This window comes from Anser anser (genome assembly GCF_964211835.1).
Source record: "Anser anser genome assembly, chromosome: 5".
Taxonomy (NCBI): domain Eukaryota; kingdom Metazoa; phylum Chordata; class Aves; order Anseriformes; family Anatidae; genus Anser; species Anser anser.
The window spans coordinates 52,365,735-52,389,249 of NC_139725.1; the positions used below are offsets into that span (position 1 = coordinate 52,365,735).

The 23,515-nt window shown below is 37.6% G+C and overlaps 1 protein-coding gene across 4 annotated transcripts in view; it reads left to right on the forward strand.

The window, feature by feature from the left end:
- The first annotated feature begins 779 nt into the window (after nt 1-779).
- The window catches only part of PAPOLA (poly(A) polymerase alpha), a 43,306-nt gene continuing 20,570 nt past the window's right edge, over nt 780-23,515 (forward strand). For 3 of the 4 annotated variants that reach the window (XM_083839419.1, XM_083839421.1, XM_083839420.1), the window contains exons 1-12: nt 780-1,170; nt 10,490-10,660; nt 11,268-11,334; nt 12,495-12,576; nt 13,046-13,155; nt 14,989-15,042; nt 17,120-17,231; nt 18,340-18,429; nt 18,525-18,663; nt 19,855-19,927; nt 21,356-21,476; nt 22,389-22,473. In XM_083839419.1, coding sequence (XP_083695545.1) covers nt 1,163-1,170; nt 10,490-10,660; nt 11,268-11,334; nt 12,495-12,576; nt 13,046-13,155; nt 14,989-15,042; nt 17,120-17,231; nt 18,340-18,429; nt 18,525-18,663; nt 19,855-19,927; nt 21,356-21,476; nt 22,389-22,473 — 1,112 coding nt within the window. In that variant the 5' untranslated portion in view covers nt 780-1,162. Of the gene's footprint in view, nt 1,171-1,719; nt 1,860-10,489; nt 10,661-11,267; nt 11,335-12,494; nt 12,577-13,045; nt 13,156-14,988; nt 15,043-17,119; nt 17,232-18,339; nt 18,430-18,524; nt 18,664-19,854; nt 19,928-21,355; nt 21,477-22,388; nt 22,474-23,515 lie in introns of those variants that run through there. The other variant, XM_083839422.1, reaches the window with a different exon arrangement.

Consider the following 23,515-nt stretch of genomic DNA (forward strand, 5'->3'; position numbering starts at 1 on the left):
ACCAGTCACACAGCCCAGGCAGTGATGATAGCCCGAACAGAGTTCAGGACTACTCTCTCCTACTCTAAAGGAGCAATTCTTGGGCGTGTAAAGTTTCTATATGCTGCCAGTCCATGTTACCACTTATCACGTGAGGCAGCTCAACATGAAATAACTGGCAATTTTAGAGAAATTTGTGGGTTGAGTGCTACTTTTTTCAGACCAAAGATGAAAATCGGACACTAAAAAAGGAGATAAAATAGGCCTTTATTTAGTGTAGTTGCTGTAATATATGTTTTTTTTAAGAAAAAAAACTTTTTTGAGTAGATATGTGAACTGTGAAATTATTTAAGGTTTTTGAAATCTGCGTGGTCTCCTTGTGGCAGAGCTTTCAAAACACCTATTAGAAAACGAACTCCCTGCAAAAAAAAAAAAAAAAACAAAAAAACAAACAAAAAAAAAAAAACGCCTGCTGCGGCTGACTACGACCAAAACCCCTGGCCCAGGCCGAGCCCTGAGCCGAAACTCCCCTAGGCCGCGGGGCTGCCCGCGGGGCCCCAAGCCACCCTCACAGGGCCGGGTCCGCTCCCGCCGCCCCCGTTTCCATGGCGACTCCAGGCCGCGCTCGGCCCCCCCCCCTCCCCTCGGGGCCCGTGCCCGCCGCCAGCAGCGCCGAACCGCCGACCCCGCCTCTTCCCGCCGCGCGCACGCGCCGCCTCAGAGCCGTTAGCGCTTTGTTTTCAAAACCCCGCGCGCCGCCACGCGGCGGAACTACGTCTCCCGTCATGCTTGGCGGCGCCGCTGCCGGTTGCGCAGGCGCGGGCGAGTCAGGGTGCGCGGCGTGCGGGGGTGGCCGCGCCGCTGCGTGGTGCCCCCCCCGTTCTAGAACGTCGCTGTGGTAGCGCCCGGGCGCCATGTTAGAAGGCCGGAGGGGAAGAGGAAAGTGAAGCGGCGGCGGCCGGGCCCAGCAGCGGCTCTGTGCTCCCGGCCGGCCCGCGGCCCGGCCCTGCCATGCTCGCGGCTCCCGCTGCCCGGCGGGACGAGTGAGCGGCCCTCAGGCGGCGGCGGCGGCGGCTTCAGCGGTGGGGGAGGACGAGGAGGAGGAGGCAGAAGGGGAAGACGCGGCGGTGGTGGTGGTGGTGGCGGCGGCGGCGGAGGAGGAGGAGGAGGAGCCGGAGAGACGATGCCGTTGTAAGTCGGACGCCGGCCGGGCGCCTCGCCTCAGCCTGCCCGGCGGCCCCCGTTACCTCTTCCCGCCCCCCCCCGGTGCCGCAGTGCGAGGCCGCACGGCCCCGGGCCCCCCCGAGCCTCCTGCGGGTGCCGGACCCGGGGGGGTGCCGAGGCGGCCCCCGCCTTGTGGCGGCCCCCTCACGGCGGGGCCGGCTGCGGGGCGCCCGTTAGAGAGTAAAAGGCGCGCGGTTAGCCCCGGCCGCCAAACGTGGAGCTTATTTTATTACATATATATATTTTTCTCTCCCAAAACTGCCGGCACAGCCTCCCCCGTGCGAGCGCCTTTCCTCAGGCGCCGGCTGTGAGGCGATCCCAGCCGAGCCCGCTGCCCTTGCCGAACCCCGCCGGTGCCGGGTGACTCCGAAACGCCCGGGCACCCGCCGCAAGGCCGCCGGCCGGCAGCGCCCCCTGGCCGGCAGCGCCCAGCCCAGCCGCCGTGCCCCCTGCGAGCGGCCGCTCCGCCGCCGGGGCTGCCCCCCAAAGGCAGGGGCCTGCCGCCGGCCTGCGGGAACGCGGGGAGACGCAACCCCGGCCTGCTTTCTGCGCCGGTTTCCTTTCCCCCACCTCTTCCTGTTTTTATTTTTTCTCGCTGACGTTTTGACGGCTCCGGGTGGATCGTACAAAACTCCTTAGTTCCGTGGTCCACGATGGTAATATTTCGTTTATACCTTAATAAGTTGAGGGAACCAGCGATGGGTAGTGGTTAAGTAGGCTTTACGAATAAGGTATGTTTATACTCTAGGCTTTTTGGGGGGAGGAGGGAGAAGGCAGCATGGGGACGTTGAAAGAGAAATACAAAGAACTTGGAATTACTACATGCGCTGTTGGTTTACATATGCAGACGTCATGTGAAGAATAGCCCAGTTTGCCTGGTGTGCTTGTTTTATTGAATCTAAAATACTGCTGTATTAGTCGCAGTGCAGATAATGTGGGACAAGCTTAAGAGTTTGTGGCAAAAACAACACAGTAGGTGAATGTAGTAGGGAAAATGGCTATGCCAAATAGTTTCCAAGGCTTTTGTAGCAAGAATGCAATGTATTTATAAATACGTTTTGCACATGTTCATTATGGCAGTGAAAAATTACCAGAAACTATGGCAATGAAAAATTACCAGAAAGGGGCTTTGAAGTTAGCTTTTTTTTTTTTGACTCCAGGAAAATGGGAGGGTGCTTATTCTGTCAGCTTTCATTTGTAGTTTATTTTGTTGTGTCTACATAAGTTCCAAATGCTTCATAACAGCATTCAAAGTTTGTGCTACTTCTGATGAATAAATTGTGTTCTTCATAATAATGGTCTTCAACTTTGAAAAGTTTGGGGCGATTTGCTTATTATTCTTAAAGTAGGTAGGTGTTTATGATAACTAGAAACTCTTAAATAACATTGTGTAGTTGCAGCTGCAGTGATGCATTACTATTTTCAGCATAAACATTACTTAGTAACTGTACTAATACAAAAAGTTTATTTTAGCTAGAAAAACAGAAGCTTTCTTGGGTTTTTCATTTGTTTTGTCATCTGTATGTTTGTGGAACAACCGGCTTCATATTATTCAAGACTTCAAAACAAACGCTGTAATGCAAGCAAGTTGCAATGCTGGTAATGTTAATTCTAGAGTTTCTGAAGAGATACCTCTGACTTAATTTAAGAGTATTCGATGTTTAGAGTATTTTAAAAAGGGGGGGGGGGCATAGGAAGTTCCTTGTCTGCATAATTCTTTCCAGGATCTTTTTCTGCTTGATGCTTTTATACTTCTGGATGATAACCTTCCGAATAAGGGTAGACCAGCCAACCCTGGTCACGTTATCACTGCCATGCTTTCAGGGTGGCAAGCAAACATCTTTCAAGACATCCTTTAAACTTCTCTTTTTTAGGATGCTGTGTGCTATTGACAGGCCAAGGCAGCACTGACCTCCCACACAACCAGTAACTGTCATCAGTCTGTACTTCAAAAGCTTTCAGAGTTCTCAAGAAGTGTACAACAGTGGTCATGCTGAGCTGTCTGTGTATAAATATTCTCTTAGCAGTATGGTACAAAACAGTAAAAATGAGCAAATTATTTATATACAAGGCACTTGAGTAGTAAGAAAGCAAACTCAGGCTCTGGTGATGCCGATAACTGGCGTTTTGGAAGTCATGATTAATAAAAAAAAGTTCATGATTAATAAAAATACTGAGTATATACCAGAAACTTACGTGAGTGTTTATCATGGTTCTCACTAATCTGCATGGTGAGATAGCTGCATCAAGAAAAACTCTTTAACTTTATATTAAAAAAAAAAACTTTTTGGAAACAAAATGAGTATTTCTTCTGTTGTAGAGATATATTTTAGCGAACTGTTAGATACAGAGTACTTGTTCCTGAGCATTTTTAAACCAAGCTGCTAGGGAGGAACGAAGCTCTCTGAGATATTTGTGTGTTTCAGGTAGGGCTAGGTCTTCTGCAGAAAGGCTACCGACTCTGTGAAGCGGTAGCTCTGCTTTTGTGAACGAATGGTGCACCCTCTTTATGTAACCTGGGCCTCTCTGACCCTCCAAGCAGAGGAATAGCAGTAGGAATCTGTTTCTTGTTAAACTGCTGGTGTTAGTGCACTTGCTTCTCTGCTGAACTTCTGCATCTGCTGAAATCTCTGCTAAAGACTTTTTTAACCAGAAGTGAAAAAGTGCATAGTGTCAGATACCTGAATGCTGAAGTGCTGTAAGTGCTATGAAAGTTTTAAGTGTTGGTGGTATTGGTAACTTCCATATAACAGTTTTGGAATGTCATTAGTGATCTTTTTTTTTTCCTCAGTCTATTGTAGGCAGTCAAACTTACAAGAAATCTTCAGAAGTGAAAATGTTTTCTTTTGCTGACCTTTGGGTTAGATACATGCAAAATCATTGTTTTGCTGACTTAAGTGACTGTCAATTTTATGCCAGAAGAAGTATGAGACTATTTAAAATGATTTGCAGTGATTGGGGTTGGATAAATGGTGTGTTTCTGAACAGAGCGAAGATTTTTATAGGCTGTATTTTGGAAGGAATTAAGTTATTACTAACTACAGAGCACTGGACTTGCTTTAGAAAGAACAGTTGCCATAATTGACAGTTGTAGCTTTATTAATCAAGAAGAAATTAATGTAAAAACCTCTACTGAAGATGAGTTTGATGTAGTAGAGAGGGAAACGTGGCAAATATATGTGGTTTTGTGATAGCTTTCAGTCTTCTACTGTCACTCCAAAAAAGTCTGAGTTCTCACCTGGGGACCTGCTGGAAACCCAGCTGCTTTGGGCTGAGCAAATTTCACCTTGGAGGCAAGTTTCACTTGGGTGGCAATTTTCACCTCTTATCATTGAAACATTTCATCCAACTTGTAGTTCTTTGCTTGGTACTTCCTGTTATCTTCTGATTCAACCTTACTGAATTTCTTAAATGACAACCTCTGGAGTGTTTTGTTCCCAGAGCAGCAATAAATCTCGGTTTTGGTTCAAGTGCTGCCTGCAGAGTTCAGTAAAAGTTTCTGCTGTTTAAGCTTGAGAAACTTCTGAAATTGTTGTTAGTAAGAATGCAGTGGATGGGTGTGTGTCTGGACATGCTGTTTGTACTATTCTTCTGTACAAAGACTGTCCCAAACAGAAGAGCCAGAGGGAACTTAGGAATGAGTCAAAGGTTAGCAGAATGTGAATGCTCTTCCTTTTGCCATAGTTGCCATCTCTTCTTCCATAGTTGTGTTGCTTGTCATTTCTCCAAAACCCATGGTCGGGTCTGTTTCAGATGTCTTGAACATACCACACCAGCAATTTAGACACTTTTTTTTGCTAGATGTTAAAATCCTGCCCAGGAAGGGCAGCTGTCTTAACTTAAAATGCAAGTTCACATGTAACTCATTTGTGCAGACTTCATTCAGAGTTTTCCTTTACTTCTGGAATTGTGTGTAGTGATTATTACATTAGCGTTAAGCCAGAAACTTTCATCTGAAATTACCAGTTAGTCCTTGATGGAGAAGACTTTAAAATAGACAAAACCCTCAAAACACTCTGAAACCTAATACAGCAGAGCTTGAGCTTTGTGAATTTAGCTCCAGTTGCTTGACCAGATGGTGGGACGGCCAGTATTGCTCCAGAAATCTGGTGTAGGTGTCACCACTGCATTTTGCTGGTGTGGTTAGTAGAGGCAAATAGAGAGGACAGTCACTGAGATTCTCTAAGTTGTGTATTTATATCTGGAGGAAAGGCTGAATGAGGCAGAGGTCCTGACTGAAGTTAGATGTTTAAAGTTAGCATGTGGGCTCTTGACACTATTTTAAGAAAGAGAAACCATAGGCTGTTAAATGTCTTCATCAGTGCTGCCTTACTGCACGTGTTTGTCTGGACAAACTTCATCCATAGGTTAGATTTAGTAATATATGCAGTGGAAGGGATTTTTGTGTGAATGATTTACTTAGCACACATTTAGATGAGTTAAGTCTTGGGTGACTAAAGTCTATTTCAGGATAGATCGCAGTTCTGTTACAATTTGTTAAAAATTAGGCATTGTTTTTTAAGATTCCAGTTGTTCTTGTTGCCTTTTATTTCCATGGAGGATTCCAAATTGCAAGAGTGATGTTTGGGTAATGTGATGCTGATCACAGCTATGTTCTCGTTGCAGTAAGAAGCGTGCAGCCTTAATTCAGATAATGCGTTAACAGTAGAAATGTAGCAGAATACTGACAGTGAAGATGAAGTGCTAAAAAAAATAAAAAAAAAACACGGTTTGCCCAAACTTCTGGAAAATGGTAGTGAGATTATTCCAGCAGTTGAGATAAAATGCAGAAAACGCCCTCATTTAAATCTTTTTCTTTTGTTTTGGGAGGGAAGCATGCTTGAAAAAGTTTAGTGATTCTTATTTCTTCTGGGGTATATGGAGTAAGGTTCTAGTGTTGTTAAAGACGATGTAATAGCATAGTAGTGAAAAATGCTGACCTCTTAGTTAACATGAGGTATGGTGTTTTATGTATAGATACACACACCTGTCTGCTCTATTTTCAGGTAACATGGATGTGTTTTCATGGTGTCACCTGATCTTTCAAAAGATATAAAGCCTCTTGCACCCTTATTTTTTCTTCCACTCCTTCATTCTGTTGTGCAGTGGCCATATTACCAGGATCTGTTCTTTTTAATTCAGTAGTTATCAGTAACTACATATGAAGATTCAACCCACCAAAGCGTTGGGTTCTGAAGGGGAAAAAAAAAGAAGTCTTTTAGGTATGCTGCTGTAAACTTAGTAGAGACTATAGTATAACTGTGTGTGTGAGGGCAGTTAGTGGGGAAAAAAACGCGTCACAGGTACATTTCACTGAGAGCTTGAAACTAATTCATGTTTGACTGAGGTGTTGCATCACAGCACTTTAAAACCACTGTAGCTGTTGTTGAGCTTGCGGATGTTTAATCTGTCTGAAGAGCGGGCACTCTTCAAACATCCAGGTCAAAACAAAGCAAGAACAATAGCGTGCTAAATTTAACTCCTTAACGACCTTTTGTACAACTTTGTTTTGTATTGTGCTCTTGGCAGCTAGTTTACATTTATAGTAATGCAGAAGCAAGGTCTTCGTGCGTGGATATGGGGTTAACTAGACACAAAGCCTCAAACTAACTGTATATTGCTCTTCTCGACGATCTTAAAAGTTTTGTCTCCTTAAAATAAGTGAGTGCAGCCCTAAGCATGGTTTGAGTTGTCTTGCAGACGCTGACAAAGTCTACCTAATCTACCCAGCTTTTGTTAGGACTGAGTAGTTGGGATGGGACTTTCTGCTGTATTTCAGTACTCTTTGCTTTTTGTTAATGCTTAACTTCCATGACTAGCAGATTTGACTAGTGTTCCCACCCCCATCCGAGGGACTTAACTTCCCTAATCCTCTCACCTAGGAGGATAGCAGTGGTGCTTACCTGTCCTTTCCTTCTGAGTTAATTCAGTAGTTTAAACCAAGAGATTCTGAAAGTGATACTTCATGACACAGCACAGGTGAAAACTGGAAGGTACTTCTGTCTTCAAGGGGGAAGATATTAGAATAATCTTCATGTTTGTTTTTTTAAGTAAGTCTAAGACTACTAGCGTTTTTTGGCTATGTAACATGTAAATGCAACATTAAAATTAGAAAAAAAGCAGTTGATTCTAATGTCTGTTTTTCAATTACAATTTGTTCTTCATTTATAAAGCCACTAGCAAAATGCTTTATTTGAAATGTCTTGGTTTCATGAGAGGCTATGCCTCTAAATGTTTTGTTGTAATTCTGAACATTTGCTGCTGTTTAAATGAGTGAATATAGGTTGCATAGAACTGCTTAGCTTATTGGATCCTGAAATGATTTTAATACAGACTTTCTAAGTCTGTTACCATTTCTTCTGTAACTTTTTTTTTTTTTTAAAAAGGCACGTTCCTGGTAGCATTTGGTATGTTTAGGAAAAGGTAAAATAGCCTTAACTTTGGTAGGTGTAAATAGCATTAGTGATTTCAGGAATCTGCTTTCTTGGTTCAATATCAGAGTGATGTTGAGTTTTGATTTTTTTTTTTTTTTTTTTTAATCTAGAAACAGTTTTTGCTAGGCTAGGTTTTGTCAGCCTTTTCAATGAAGTCTAGTATCTGTTGAATTAAATACAGTTATGGATGGGTGACATGTGAGTCTATCAGGGAATAGTTATGCAAATAAAACTAAAATATTATTGCTGTAACTTACTGGTTTACAAACATAAAAAAAATAGCTTTCAAATGTTGCAGTTGATTTTTTTTTCAAATAAACAGTTGACAAAAGAGGGGAGAAATTGTAGTTCAAATTTACCTAACTGCTTTGTGATATAACTAAAAGATATTCATAGCATGCAAGGGATGTTTATGTATTGAAAACTTTTGTTTCATGGCTGCTTTTTTTTGTAGCAACTTAGTGGCTGAAGGTACTGTTTGTGTTGACATCCCTAAAAGGATTCTTTTGAAAAAGAGAGAAATTTGTAGTGGCTTCCCTTGTCCTTACTATGGTTTACTCTTTTATATAATTCATCTTAACATCTTTTTTCAAAAATGCTTCACACAAAGTCCTAAGGTCTATATGATTTGTTCAGCTGCTACTAAGTTCTTCACTAGGTGATTAAAGCCTCTTAGCTGAAGAAAGCCATGTCAAATAATGTTCTCAGACATGATTACTTGGGATTTGACTTAGGTACAGTTTCTAGTATTTTTTTTCCTGCTTTGCCTTTTTATTCTTTTGCTAACAGACAGTTGTACTGGGCCAATCATGCTAGGACCTGCTTGGTGAGAAACTTGTTGTAAATGATAATTTGTTTGAAATCAAATACTAAAGCTCAAAATAATTTTTAAGTGAGTTTAATGTGTGGAAAAACACCTTACTTTTTGTTGATTTTGATTAATTTTATTAGTTAAGATGCTCTTATGAATATTCAGGAATGAGGAGTAAGGTCCTAAGCAGATGATGACTGCAAATTATTATGGAAGTGAAAATGAAGTTGGGCGCTAATTACGCTGAAAAAAATTGTAGTGTGATAGAAACAGTCCTTCTGTGTAGGTATAAAGGACTGATAATACAGTAACTTACAGGTGAATGGGATGTTTGCTGAAGATAAGACTTTGACAGAAGTGGTCAGCCTGCATTGCTGACACAGAGCAATCTTTTTAGGCTTCATGAAAATTGAAGGAGACCAAATTGATAGATACTACGGCTTTTACCTAAGTAGAACGAATAATTGAATTTGGGAAAAAATGTATCAAATGTCTAATCTGAATTAAAACTATTACAGTGTTACTTGTACATTTGATATTAAATGCAAGCTTTGTACTGTTGAGAGTGAGCTTGTGTAGCAAGAGTATAACAGGTACTGGAGATGTAACACACAAGCGTTACTTTAGCTTGAAGGTGGTGCTTTAGTTGTTGGAAAGGCTTTTTAATAGCTGTTGATGTAATGGTTATGTTTCTTGTGATGTATTTTGGAGGGGTTATAACGTTGGTCTCCTAAGAACTGATTAAGAAACAAGTCTGTTTCATATTCTTTTCCTGAGAAAGTTCTTTTCAGTAGACTTAAACAGTGATTTGTTACTTTCAAGAATAACAAGTGGGGGAATAATATATACAATTTAGAGGAAAGTTGTCAGTGGATCAATATAAAACTAGTATTTAATGTTGCAAGAAACCTTTTGGAGCTATTTTAATACAGATTTAAGTAATGTATTCTACATCTGAAGTATATAAGCAGGAAGACTTCTGAGTGTTCTTACAGTTAAAATTTGGCTATTAGAGATGATAAGATTATTTCAGTAATACTAAGAATAGTTTTTAAACAGCTGTTTCTGCAAGTATTTTGACATGGTGCTTAGGGATATGGTTTAGTGGGTGATGCTGGTGGTAGGGGGATGGTTGGACCAGATGATCGTGGAGGTCTTTTCAGACCTTTATGATTCTATGACTATCAGTTCAAAAAGTTTTAACTATGTGAGTGTAGCATGTAATAATCAGAACCTAAACGCTGATGTTTCAGAGAAGCAAGTTCAGTTTTGAAATATTCAGAATTACTAGCCTTAAAGCTCCAACTGCTCTGAAAATAAGGCTGCGTTTAACTGTGATCATCACAAACAAATCTGTAGCCGTTATGAAAAACTGCGTGGCTGTTTGTGTGTCCAGGATGCTGATCTAGGAAAGCTGTTCCTAGATTTTATAGCAAGATGATACCTTCGCTTCTGTGTTTCTGTTGAAGCTCTTCTGCTTGCTCTTGTCCTCTCACAACCTTGAAATAAGAGGAGTTGAATTGAGAGTGCTGCCTTTCTGCTTGAGGTTTGGCTCATAACTCCTTTAGTAACTTGAAAATATGGTCTTTAAAGGTCCCTGCCAACCCAAAACACACAATTCAATGAATTGAGGCTGTATCTTGTGTTGTAACAAAACTGAGACATCATAAATTCCTCTAAATCATCCTGTAATGGTAGCCAGACGAGAAGTCAGCTTAAAGCTAGCTTCTTCTAGTACTTCTAGTATGATGCTCTTGCTCAAAATATGTTAGAGCCTCCTTAGGTGAATATTTGCTGTGTGAAGTCAGCTGATATGGATCATGTTTCATAGCAACTTGTGACCCTGCAATCAATATTCAGAGTTGGAGAAAAATAACACTGTCCTTAATAACACCTATTTAACACAGATTGGTCTGGGATGTGGCTGTTAACAGCAGGCCTAACTTTTTTTTCCCCTTTTATTATGTGTCTTGTTTGCTACTTGGATGAGAATAAATTTATTTGTTCCTGTCAGTAACTTTTATCTAATTGCCTTTATTAGTCCCGTTACAACCCAGGGATCACAAACACAGCAACTACAGAAGCATTATGGCATTACCTCACCTATCAGTTTAGCTGCCCCCAAGGAGTTTGACTGCATGCTTACCCAGAAATTAATCGAAACCCTAAAACCCTATGGTGTATTTGAAGAGGAAGAAGAACTGCAACGCAGGTGAGTAAATGCTCTATGAGTGGTTTTCTCATACCTCTGCATTCATGCAGTTAACTACTGAACCCCAAGCATGTTTGTGTTCTTTCAGGTGCTTTTTTTAAAAACTTGGTGAAATATTTAGCTTCTCCCCTTAAGAGGAGTACCTCAGAACATAGGCATTAAAATGGCCTTTAATTTTAGGAGTCTGGCTTGCCATTTTTTAAAAAGCGTTTGTTTTAGTGGCCCTTGCTCTTGATTTTTGTTATTTTTAAGCTTTCTAGAGCTTTTTGCTGTCAGTACTGCTGCTTACTGTTCTTTCAGTTTCATGTGTTTACTCAATTAAGTTTTTGTTTTGAAAGTGAGTAGAAGCCATTTACCTAAAGCGTGTATAGGCCTTGCATGCTTTCATTTCTTCTCAGCTTAAATATCTTTAATGCCTTTGAAGAGGAAAAAATAGTCTGAATGTTGTGAGTGACTTTGTTTCAGTGTATTTATAGAGACAAGATCTCTAATTAGATCTGCAATGTTGTTCTAGTTGATTTGTTGTGTAATAATGATCGGCGTCTTAAAAAATAATGTTAGTTTGCTCTTAAGTTCGTGGTTTGTGATTCTGCTGTTTTATCAATAGGATTCTAATTTTGGGAAAATTAAATAACCTGGTAAAGGAGTGGATACGGGAAATCAGTGAAAGCAAGGTATGGATGTATTTTACATGAAATTGCTCATGAGATTACATGAGATTGATGTAGGAAAATAAATTCAGTACATGTTCCTGGTGTAAATGTGATGAATCATAGGTTTGGAGATCAAATTAGGAAAACAAGTACAGTCTTTTGGTTCCAAACAACATTGTAACTTTCAAGTAAATCTTTGTCAAAGAGAAACTTTGAGGAGAGAGAAAATAGCACAAAAGTTCATGGTAGTTGTAACAGGAATTTTCAGTTGTTCCCTCCTCAACCTAGGTAGAAGTACAACTCAACTTTGTCAAAATTTGTGTACTACTATGTCAATTATATGCTTATGTGGCTTGCTTTTGTGAAGCAATCCTAGATCTTAAAATGAATTTATTGCAAATTTATGATACTTGGCCTTTTTTCTTTAATGTCAATTTTGGAAGTTCTTGTCCTGTAATGCTATTTTCTTTTACTGAAATAATGATTGTAGTACATTTTGTTTAAGTTTCACTGAAACCAAGCCGGGTTAGTCTTTCCCTTCCCTTTCCATTTTTTTTTAACCAGTATAGACTTCCTGTTCTGAAATGCTAACTGTCTTTGGCCACAGTGCTATGACGACAAGAGTTCTTTAAAGGTGCAAACCCAGGAACTTAAGTATCTTTATGCTAATAAATATAACTAAATAACTTTATCGCAAAATAAACACCTTTCCTCGAAACAACTTTTTAAAAAGAATGTAGGATCTTACAGATGGCTCTGAGAGTAATTTAATAAGCATTGATACAGAACATAGTATGTTTCTGCTGCTCCAAATTAGAATTTATCATCAGTTTCGAAGTCAGCATAAAGTGTGTGAGTGTTAAGAAGAATGTGTTCAACATCCATATCTTAAAGCTGCTGCTCCTAAAGTGGAGAACTACTCAAAGTTACTGAGATTGAAGTGATAGTAGTTCCCAAATGGCAAAAGTACTTCTGTCTTTACTAAGATTATTTCAGTAGTAATTGCACCTTAAAAGCTATTAATCAGAAACAATATATGTAAGGAGTGAATTGCTACTCAAAACTGTGTTAATCTCTAACAATATAAATTTTTTGGAATATCTTTCCTTTTATAGTAAGTTGTGTGTATGTCATTATAATCTGCTAAGATGAAAATAACCAATTTTATTTGCTCCATCTAGAATCTTCCACAGTCTGTAATAGAAAATGTTGGAGGAAAAATTTTTACATTTGGATCCTATAGATTAGGGGTTCATACAAAAGGTAAAATTTACTTTTATTATAAAAAATGTGTCAGAGGTAATACCTCTAAATGTCATGTTTAAGTAACAAAAATTACTGTATTTTTGAGGTGGTGTTAGAATTTTGTCAGCCATCTCTAGTCTTCATTCTAAATAAAATAAATTGGTTCCTGTTGGGGGTGGGAAGCAGACAAGAAAGTTGGAAGTTATTTTAAAAAAAAAGTTGTATACTTGGCTTCTTGTGGTTTGTTCTTTGAAAGTTACTACAAATGTTGTAAAATTGAAGGATGTGCGCATGCATCCAGTGTGTTTAATGGCATGAACATTTTTTCTTTGTTTTCACTTAGTGTCTTTTCTTTGGGAGCTGCTACAGTAAAAGAAATGAAATGTTTTTTTGGTTTAAAAAATAAATACTTAAAAATTCTGGCTATTGATGGCATTTTGTGTGTGTAAAGTGTGAGTAACCTGCTTGTGTTAATAAACGCTTTCAGGTGCTGATATTGATGCCCTATGTGTTGCACCAAGACATGTTGAAAGAAGTGATTTTTTCACATCATTTTATGAAAAACTGAAACAACAAGAAGAAGTAAAAGATTTGAGGGTATGTGAACTGCCTGATACAACCAGCTGAAGTGAGGATGCTGAAAAGTTAGAAGTGCAAGATGATTCCTGAAATAAGTAACTTTGCTGTTAAGGCTTGCAGTGGATTTTTACTTAACTTGTAACAAAACCAGTTGAAATAAATAGAGATTCTTCCAAATTTTCTCTGTTCCATATTACTAGATACAGTTGTTTGAAAATCTGGATCACAGAATAATCTGCTAGCACTGTATTAGTGTTGTAAAATTTCTGTTTGTACTCTGTAGCAGGAGGCAGGTGCAAATGTGTTTGGTCCCAATCCCTTTCAGGCTAACTTGTGTTGAAGTCTTTAAAAACAGTAGCACAACAATACACTTTATAATTTCATCCTTATATAAATCACCACTGTGATTGATACTAACCAGATCTATATTGGCTGTCAGCTGTGCATTTGAACATGGAGGTTACATTTTTTAAGATACTTATGCAAGTTTTTCATCATGTGGAAAGATGAAGGTTTTTTTTCTCGTGTTCATGAATGACAAGCCTCCGTAGGTCAGTTTTAATCTGCGTAGTGTTAATTTAGAGTAAAATTTCTCATCTGGAATTTGTTCTTCTTAGATGAAGATAATTGCTTGCAAATATTAAACATTTTTTGGCTTAGTCCTGCTCTGTCCTAAAATAAATTGAAGTGCCTCTGCAGCATTATTTGTCTCTATGCATCCCATAGTAACTCTGTCTAGTGTAAATATCTGGTGGTAATACTATGTGCACTGAAACTACTGTTCTGAATGTTTTATTATCTGAACACTTTTTTAGTAATCTTTAAATCCACATGCTATAATCAAGAGGATTCTGCCTTTCAGATTTCCTATTAACTTTGGTATAAACTCTTAATGATGATTCAATCTAATGTAGTTGACTTAGCAGCAAGGGAGATCAGAACATGTTTGCTAATCAGTGTGGCTCTGCATTGATGTCAATAACTTTTAGGTCAGAGTCTTAAGACTTTAAATCAGTCCAGCTAGGTCTTAGAAAGTTTTCTTCATGGAACCTTGACTTTAATAATGGTTGCTCTAGTGAGTGAGTCTAAGAGACTTATGAGCTTTAGATCTTTAGGATCTATCCTGCCAACTAGTAGACTAAGATTGTATGGAGAGTGGAGTTGTCTACTCCTTTTAAGAACTGGAATGTTCTCTTAGAATTGTGGTAGCCTCTGGAAGTTCCTAATGGTTGTTACTGGGAAGTAAGCAATGTTCTTTGATTTTACAAAAGCAGTGCTCTGCAGATCTGCATCTAGTTCAGGTGCTCAGTTTGGGAAGGTGATATTCCTAGCTGGTTACAGAATAGTTACCAAGTTCCGTAGTTTCATCATGTATACTGTTTGTTCAACTAAACTTTGTTAATGACTGCAAGAAAAGATGCTTGTTTATCAGATGAATATGGTTGTCTCCTTGTCATTTCTTGTAAAATACTGACAGCAGAAACAATAGAAATAAGACGCCTGTTAGAATAAGAATTCCCATAGGTTAGCTTTAGAATATGTAGAGATGCTGTGGGGTGGAAAAAGAGTCTTACCAGCGTAGTGAGGAAAAAAGTTTCGTCTTGAGGTAACACCATCAGAGCTGGCTGGTATGAGTTTGGGTTATAATTTATATCTAGGCAGCTATGGTACATAGTAGATCAGTGTTTACTGCGTAAGTCCTCATGGGTGGAGAAGGACAGCTGACAAATCAAACAAAGTGGAGGAAAAGCATGTGTATAAATAGTATTTCGTCATGATTGTTCAGAACTCCTGTCTATTGCTTGTAAATGTTCTTCTCTATACTGAAAATAAAATACTTTTTTTCCCCAGGCTGTTGAAGAAGCTTTTGTCCCAGTTATTAAACTTTGTTTTGATGGAATAGAGGTAAAGATCTTCTTATGTTTTATTTTATTTTGTTAGAATATGGTTAAAACAAAGTTTTCAGGATTTCCATAATTAATATTCACGAATACAAACACTATTAAAGTGACAATCCTAAATTCACATTCAAGTGATTGACAGCAGTCCTTGGTTGTGTATTTAAAGTGAGACTTTGAGACTAAAATAAGTCTTTCTTGATCTGCTTAAAGCTGCATGAACATCTCCCTATTCTTTCTTTTACCCTCTTGTGTTGATGAGTTTACTGACCTGTAGAGTACCGCATTAGCACTATTGAAGACTTAATATTTAATAGAAATTATATTCATACATAATGTGGCTTCAATAATTTTTTGGCTATTAATGATTAACTGCCAAACCTTAAATTCAGATTTGTTTTAATATGTTGTACTGTAGGAGGATCTCAAAAACATATCGCTGAAGGGAAGTTAGGTAGCCACTTCACCCTATTTCTTGATGCTTTTATTAACATGTGACCGAAATTATTGTTTCTGTCCAGTTTGTCTGTAGCCTGATGGTTTTGTTTGCTCTGGAGTGATAATCATGCTTAACATTTTCACTATTTTGGGGCAAGTTGCTAAGAAAACAGGAACGTTTCTTTCAAAAGATACTCCATAAATCTTTTTCAGACCATCTTATAGTCAACCTGTCATCTTCTCTTGGTGACAAGACAAAAAAAAAAAAAAAACCATGAACTGTTCATATACACATTTTCTCAGACTCATACCTGGATTATATTAACCACTAGCTGGTGGGTATACAAAGGGGACTTCCCAGTGGGAAAGAAGTCCTATGCTAGCTATCTGATACGGACAATTTGAAGAGTAGCCATACTTAGGTGTAGCATTGTATGCAAGAGCTCCTTCTCTCCCAATCTCAGTTGGATCTCAGCCTTGCAATTATAATGATCCTTAGGGTATTGGTAATTTCTGAGTCTCAGGAAGATGATGAACCACCTCCCTCACCCTGACCATTCCTGCTTATTTGTATTTTCACTGACGTTTGTGTAAGATAGCACTTAGCCAGAGAGATGTACTTACTCTCAAATTAGAGAGATGCACAGAGATACGTGATAGCATGCAGTAACCTGACCTGTGACTTTTAATTTGTCAGCTACTTTATTACTGTCTATGTATTAGGTTTATGTTGTATATTAGGAACGTTTTTCTGGAGAGTGTTTTCTGTTTACATAGCTTAGTTATTCATAATAAATACTGAAAGTTGTTATAGGCGTTCTTTGGTATGTCTGTTATTTGCATGTTTTTTAATCGTTTACATTCAATCCAGTGTTCGCTTGTTTTCCCTCTCTCCCTGAAATTCAAAATACAAGCTAAAATAGAGGAATGAAAGGATTATCTCCTATAAGACTTAACAGTATTTTGCTCCGTTGTAGTAATTTGTAAACGATGGGCTGTGATGGCTTAGGTTTATGACTCAAGACTTAATCCATATTGCTGACAGTGCATTAAATAGTTCTTTTGTCTTGAACAAATTTATAATAAGGATTCTTTTTATATGCAAGTGTTGTTAGGCCACAGTTTCTGATGTTTGTATTGGAAGATTTTTTTTTTCTTTCATAATCCAGCTAAAAAATACCAGGAGTTATTCTCTTCTGTAAAGAAAATCTTAGATCTCAGGAAAAAAGGTTTTAGTTATGTGGTGATCCTGTGAGATACGTTACAGATTTTTCTGCTGATGCTAGTAGTAATATATGCATTTAAGTTTTGGTTTTTTTTTTTTTTTGCATTCCTGAGCTAGAAGTGATGCTTATTCGTAAAAGATTTTTATTTACATTAACAATGGGCATAGGTTTTATGTGCTGGTTCTGTATTGATCTTAATATGTATTTTATCAGCTTGGAAAAGGAGCCATAAGATAAATGAAGCATCTAAAAGTGAATCTTTAACATCTGTGAGTGGTGTTCATGTGTATTATTTAAATAGATTAGTTTTACTAGAAAGTGTACTGTTCTTACTACTAGTAAACTTGATGAAAATGGATTACAAAGCTAACTCTGCAGAAGAAAAATGAATTATCTAATGTTTTTTCTTTTTTTTTAAAGATTGATATTTTGTTCGCAAGATTAGCGCTGCAAACTATTCCTGAGGACTTAGACCTCCGAGATGATAGCCTACTTAAAAATTTAGACATTAGATGCATACGAAGTCTTAATGGTATGTATTTGTGTATAAATTTTGACAAATCTTTTAATAAGTATCCTAGATCATTCTATGTAGTAGTTGAGATGAGGACTTGACTGAAAATACTGTGACTCTGTGTTGGAGTTTCTATCATTTTCTATCATTTTGGACAGGAGAGTTGTTTGTATGAACAGATTTTTATAAAGCCTTCCTTTTAATTGGGTAATAAATGGTGTTCTGTAGAAACTAATGGGACCGCAAGATTTTAGTGTGGAGCACTATATATTTCTATAAAGAAAGAAAATTGATACTAATTTTGTTATAAATTAACTGTTATAAAATTTGTATATATTTTAGTATGCATAAATGTGTACAGAATTGCTTTGAGGATACAGTATTAATCGGGGGATTCAAAATACTGTCAACTTGAGGTCGGATATCTAGTAGCTTAAAAATTGCTATTTTTAAGGGCATGGGTAGGGGCTCCAGTCTATGTGCAGCTTGCTGGGGAGAGGAGAGGAACCCACGTTATATATCTCTGGTTTCTGTACAAAGTTGAAAACTTGATAATCTCAAGTAAATGAAAACTGTACATACTTGGCAACTGGGTAGTAAGATAACAGCAACTCCTGTTGTTTTGTAAAATTCATCTTTGTGCAGTCTCTAGAATTCGTGTTTGTCTTCTCACTTTGCGAGGAACTCCTATTCCTAGATAAGAGTATTTTCTTGCAGTCAGCTCTCTGTGACTATTTATTAACTGTTAACAACTATTTATTCTTGGTTTAAAAGAATAACTAAATCAAGCAGGTAATATAGTCACCTACAATGTTATTCTTAAGCTTGGAAATGTTCTGTCAAAGACAATTTAGGTCTAACAACTGTTCCCTTTAGCCAGTTTTCATACACTTGAGCAAAGCTTTGACTTAAAACTTCCAGGATTTCTGTGCTGATGTAAAACAAGGAGGGGGGGGGGAAAGATGAAATGACAATGTTTTCGGATTCAAAACAACAGTGATCAAAATACCAAATAAGAAAGCTTCCTGTATGCTGATCTAAAGTTTGATAGCTTTGAAGGTGGGAGAGGATAAACCAGCAAAAAGCCCTTGAGACAGCCAATGTAACAGATTCTTTCTTTTGGCAGGTTGCCGGGTAACCGATGAAATTCTGCATCTAGTACCAAACATTGACAACTTCAGGTTAACACTGAGAGCTATCAAACTGTGGGCAAAACGTAAGCAGTTTTATTCCAAAATTTGTGAAGTTTTCCTTTACTCTTATGGTTGCTGATAACTCTCTCCTTTTGTCTCTTTCCTTCTCGATTCACAGGCCACAACATCTATTCCAATATACTAGGTTTCCTTGGCGGTGTTTCCTGGGCTATGCTAGTAGCAAGAACTTGCCAGCTTTATCCAAATGCAATAGCATCAACTCTTGTACATAAATTTTTCTTGGTATTTTCTAAATGGTATGTTTTTTTAAATTTAGATTCCACTAAAATAAAATTGTTTTGTAGACACTAAATTTTAGTCCTGTTTTTATGGTACCTTTTTCAGCTGTTGCCAGATTAAGTTGATAGTTGTAAGCGTTGTTCTTGCTGCCAGAAAGTTGCTAGCTTGGGTTTTTCAATAAAAGTCATCCAACATGTCTTGTTCTTAAAGTATCCAAAACAAAAATTCTTAGTTTTAAATTATTTTTTTAATTATTTGTTGTGACACAACATTGCTCTCCAGATAAGATCCTTATATATTTCTAAATAAGAACAGGCACCCAAAAATACGTAGTCTTTTAACGTTCACATACTGGAATGCTGGAGAAAGGAGGTGTATCAGCAGCCGGTTTAGGCATGTATTCTTCATGAGACTTCACGAGACATGGATAGATTTTTAGAATCATTGTACCACGTCATGGCTTTATTTCAAGTACAGTGTTTTGTTTCTTTTTACTGTGAAGATAATTTCCGCAGTTTCACTATTTAGGATTCATAGGTTTTATAGCCTTTTTGAGAGTCCTAGCATTGAGTAATAATCTTGCCATGCTAAGCTGATGTAGAAAAACTGGTTGCATTGGAAGCATTAATGTACAAATACCAACAGATGAATTGACTTCTGCTCATCATAAGAAAGGTGGCTTAATTCATGGCAGTAGAGAACAAAAGTATTACCTTTTTTGTTGGTTTTAGTGTTTCATTCAGCATGGTTTATTTTTTTCCCAGTCTGGATTGGAAATTGCTTTCCTATTTTATTCTGAACTCTTTGTAATGTTTCTAAAACACTGTGATCATGCTAGCTCTTTTTGTAGTTTATACATGGAATGGCTTGCATGAAAATGGACCCAATGTCAGTCTTTATTGAAGAATTTCTTTAGGTGTTCTATAGGAATTTATAGTTGATGTTAGTAACCTAAGCCACTGGTTGCAAAGCTCCAGGACAAAAGAAAATTCATTGCTCTGATGCCCTAGAGAAGCTAACTACAGCTGTGTTGTACTTCAGCACTACAGGTTATTTAAAGAACTATAGTTAGACCAGCTTAGTCTTGAGGAAATGATGCTTTACCTTGAGAACAGAGTTAAGAAGGGTCACATTCAAAAAATATTGTTGTTTGAACATACGTGGTTGTATCCAGTAGTCTTATTCAGTGCTACAATCTTTTTGAACAGGGAATGGCCAAATCCAGTGCTATTGAAACAGCCAGAAGAATGCAATCTTAATTTGCCTGTATGGGACCCAAGGGTTAGTGTATTATTTTTTCCCCTATAAGTCACATGTACAGTAAATTCAGTTGCTTAAAGAATACTAGGTGAACTTCATTTTAGTTTATTAATATTTTGGTATTATGTCATCTTTGTAGTAACCTCTAATTCTCCTGAGTGTGGAAAAAAGCTTAATTTTGTAAACTGACCACTTGAAGCACACTTGCTGAACAGTGCACTTTTTAATTCAACTTCTTCAATAGGTGATCTTAAGTATTCAGCATAACTAGATACATGCCTTACAGCAGTGCATTTTTAAAAAGTTGCTTATCTTAAAGCCGTTTGCTGTAATAGTTAAAACCTATTAATTTTGCAAGTATACTGAATTAACTTAAGTGCAACAGTCACAGTTGGATAGGTTCACTTCTACGTAATTATTATAATGCCTTTTTCATCTTGGACCCAAGAAGATGGTAACTTGAAGTCTTCAGTTGTTTTTTATGCTATTTATAATATTCATCTCTATCATTATAGCACCTATATTAAGGACATTGTATATTAATATCCTTCAGGTAGTCAAAGAAATATTTTGCTACAGACATGCAGTTCATATTTTGATGTTTCGGTTGGGCAATAGTGTGGAGGTATTTAGTGCTGTTTTACCATTTTTGCAATAATTGGTGTTCAACTTATCTTTTTGGGGGAAATAGTGTAAGCACCAGAGGTTGAGTTGCATATGATCTTTAGTCCCTTCCATCTGTTTTTCTGGTTGACAGAAGTCCACATTTAAATAATGTGAGGCAAAGATGAAAAACTGTTCATAAGTCGAACTGTTATTGCTGGGTTTGAGGTCAGTGTGTGATGTTACAGAACTGTGTAGTTAAAGTGGGACAAGTCATCAACGGGGCTGCATCTTTAATTTGCCATCTACAAGATTACTACCCTAACACTATTTTAAATGTATTTTGTGTGTGTGTTGTCCCCCCCTTTTTTTGTTTCCCATGTGCTGTTTAATAAAATATATTAATGCAAGCGTTGCTTCTCTCAGGATGCCTAGAGCCTCTCTTTTTAGGCTGGCTCTTTATTTTCCATAGTCTTAAAGAAATAAAGTATAGAATATTTTTCACAAAGTCTGAAGAGAGTCATTCCTCTGAAGGTGCTCGTGTGGTAGTATGGTTTCCATGTTTTGACATGATCACAAGCTAGTTTCTACTAAAGAGAGAGAAGTGGTTCTGTTCAGTTGGTATTTCTTGACTTGATGTGCTGACAGCTTATGGTCCTCCCACATCACCTGTGTGAAAGCATTGTCCTTGTATTCTAAACTTTCTCTGAACTATTTGTAAATTTGCTTGGTCTACAAATTAAGGTCTCTTAGAACTTAAGACTCAATTTTAGCAAAGGGAGAAATCCAAATTTGTTAACTCATGTGTATGCTTGAAGAAAACTGATTGGCTGTTGTTATATGTAGGTAAACCCCAGTGATAGGTACCATCTTATGCCTATAATTACACCAGCATACCCACAGCAGAACTCTACCTACAATGTGTCCGTTTCCACACGGATGGTCATGGTTGAGGAATTTAAACAAGGTAAGTATTATCTTATGCTCTCTGTATAAATGTATTCAAAAAGATTTAAAACAGTTCCATTGTGGGTATGCTTGGGGGTGGGGGAGGAAGGATATTAAATAACCTCTTAACATGAGAATTCTTTTTGAGAGAGGCAGAATTTAGTCTGTTATGCCTACGTGGCTTAAAGTTCTAAATTCTGTGGAGGGACTTCTACAGATCTATCTTTCACTTTTAGAAACTGAGGGTAATTAATTAGTGCCTTGTGCTCTGAAACTCATAATTACGGTCCAATGTCTTTTGTTTTTTAGGTTTATTTTAGTGGCTTTAGGTTGTGTCCTGCCACATAAAAGATAAATGTAATAATCCCACTTAATGGCAGTTACTAGTCTTAATATAAGACAATATACTTGCTCAGAATTGCCTAGTTTATTTTAGTAATCTACTTGGATAATTATAGTAGATAAAAGACAATGTAGTCAAAGCAAGGAGTAGACTTGATGCAGATGGTGACTCCCAGTAGCTCTTGCAGACAGTGCAGTGGCTCGTCTTCTCATTGTTTCTTTGCCCCACTGTTGTACAACACTTGCGCAAGAGTTTATTCAAGTACTGTAAGGAAAAAATCACAACCTTCTTTGGACTGAGACACATAAGATTAGATTGAGCTGTGTACACTACAAAGGAAAAATGTCTGTACTCATCAGTCTGATCAGTTAATGTTACATTTCTGAATGTATTTTACAGAGTTAAAAAAAAAAAAAAGACTTGTATAAATAACCACTTAAGATCCGATGAGAATATTAAGCTTATTGATAAATTAGTTTGAAGGGGGAAAATGATCTATAATAATATTTGCTAAGTTAATAAACTGTTTTTATCTGGGTATAAAACTGTGATTTTTAAAAAAAACTTAAATGTTTTTTTATAATTTAGGTCTTGCTATCACAGATGAAATTTTGCTGAGTAAGGCAGAGTGGTCCAAACTTTTTGAAGCTCCAAACTTCTTTCAGAAGTACAAGTATGTATTTTATGGCATGGCAGAATATTAAGTTTTTATCAGTTACAATATCTAATGATGCTCTGTAGCACAGGATCTTAAATATACATATGAATGACTACCAAAAAGTGTTTTGTTAGACTATATAGAGGAGGAGTGAATGCACTATTCTTTCTATTATAAAATGACTAATTTAATCAAATAACTTTTCTGTCTTCAGTGTGTAATTCAGAAGCCTCTTAGTCCATGACCAGATACTTAGAATTTCACTAGTTAACTATAGGGTTGGTATGCTACCAATAAAAACGAAGTTATGTCAGCTGGTTTGACTAGCAGAAGAGTTACTTAATGCTTTCAGTAAGTATTCTAAAAAAGGGTCTTGGCTCCCAGGAAACAAGATACTAAAAGAACTAATTCTGGAGGTCAATATGTAAAATTAATACATACTTGAAACTCTGTGTTTTCTTCTGTCAATACAGACAACAGTTCACTCTGATAATAAAAGATTTTTGCAATTGTGTTGACTAACTGCCAGATGTACTAGTTACTACTAGACTTTTTCATTAAAGCTTAAGGCTTTTGGCTCATATTAATACACTTTCACATCTAGCTTGTCTAATTTTGTAATGTTTCTACAATAAGGGGAATACTGAAGTTCACAACACATTTTTAGGGTTTCTAGTAATATGCTTGTGGGGCAGAAGCTTGTTAAATGTATATTGACTTGCTGAAAGTTGTATTTTTATAATAAATTTGAATTATTAAAATATGGACTACATCTTCTTTGCCCTCAGTTGAAATTGGAGACCCATTTTTCTTGACTCAAGATCAAATATATTTTACAGTTGTTTCTGTGTTGGGTGGTTGGTTATGTACTAATCTAAAAAAGATTGAAATATACAGTTCCCCCATTAAAAGAGACTGATGACCTTCATAATGTGTCTGTGTTTTGTTTCTATACTTTTTGCATGATAAAAGCTTTAAAACATTTGGATGGCTTTTATGTTGTACCCTGAAGGTTAAGTTTGAAAATACTTAAAAGGGCACTGCAAAGTTATTTTTA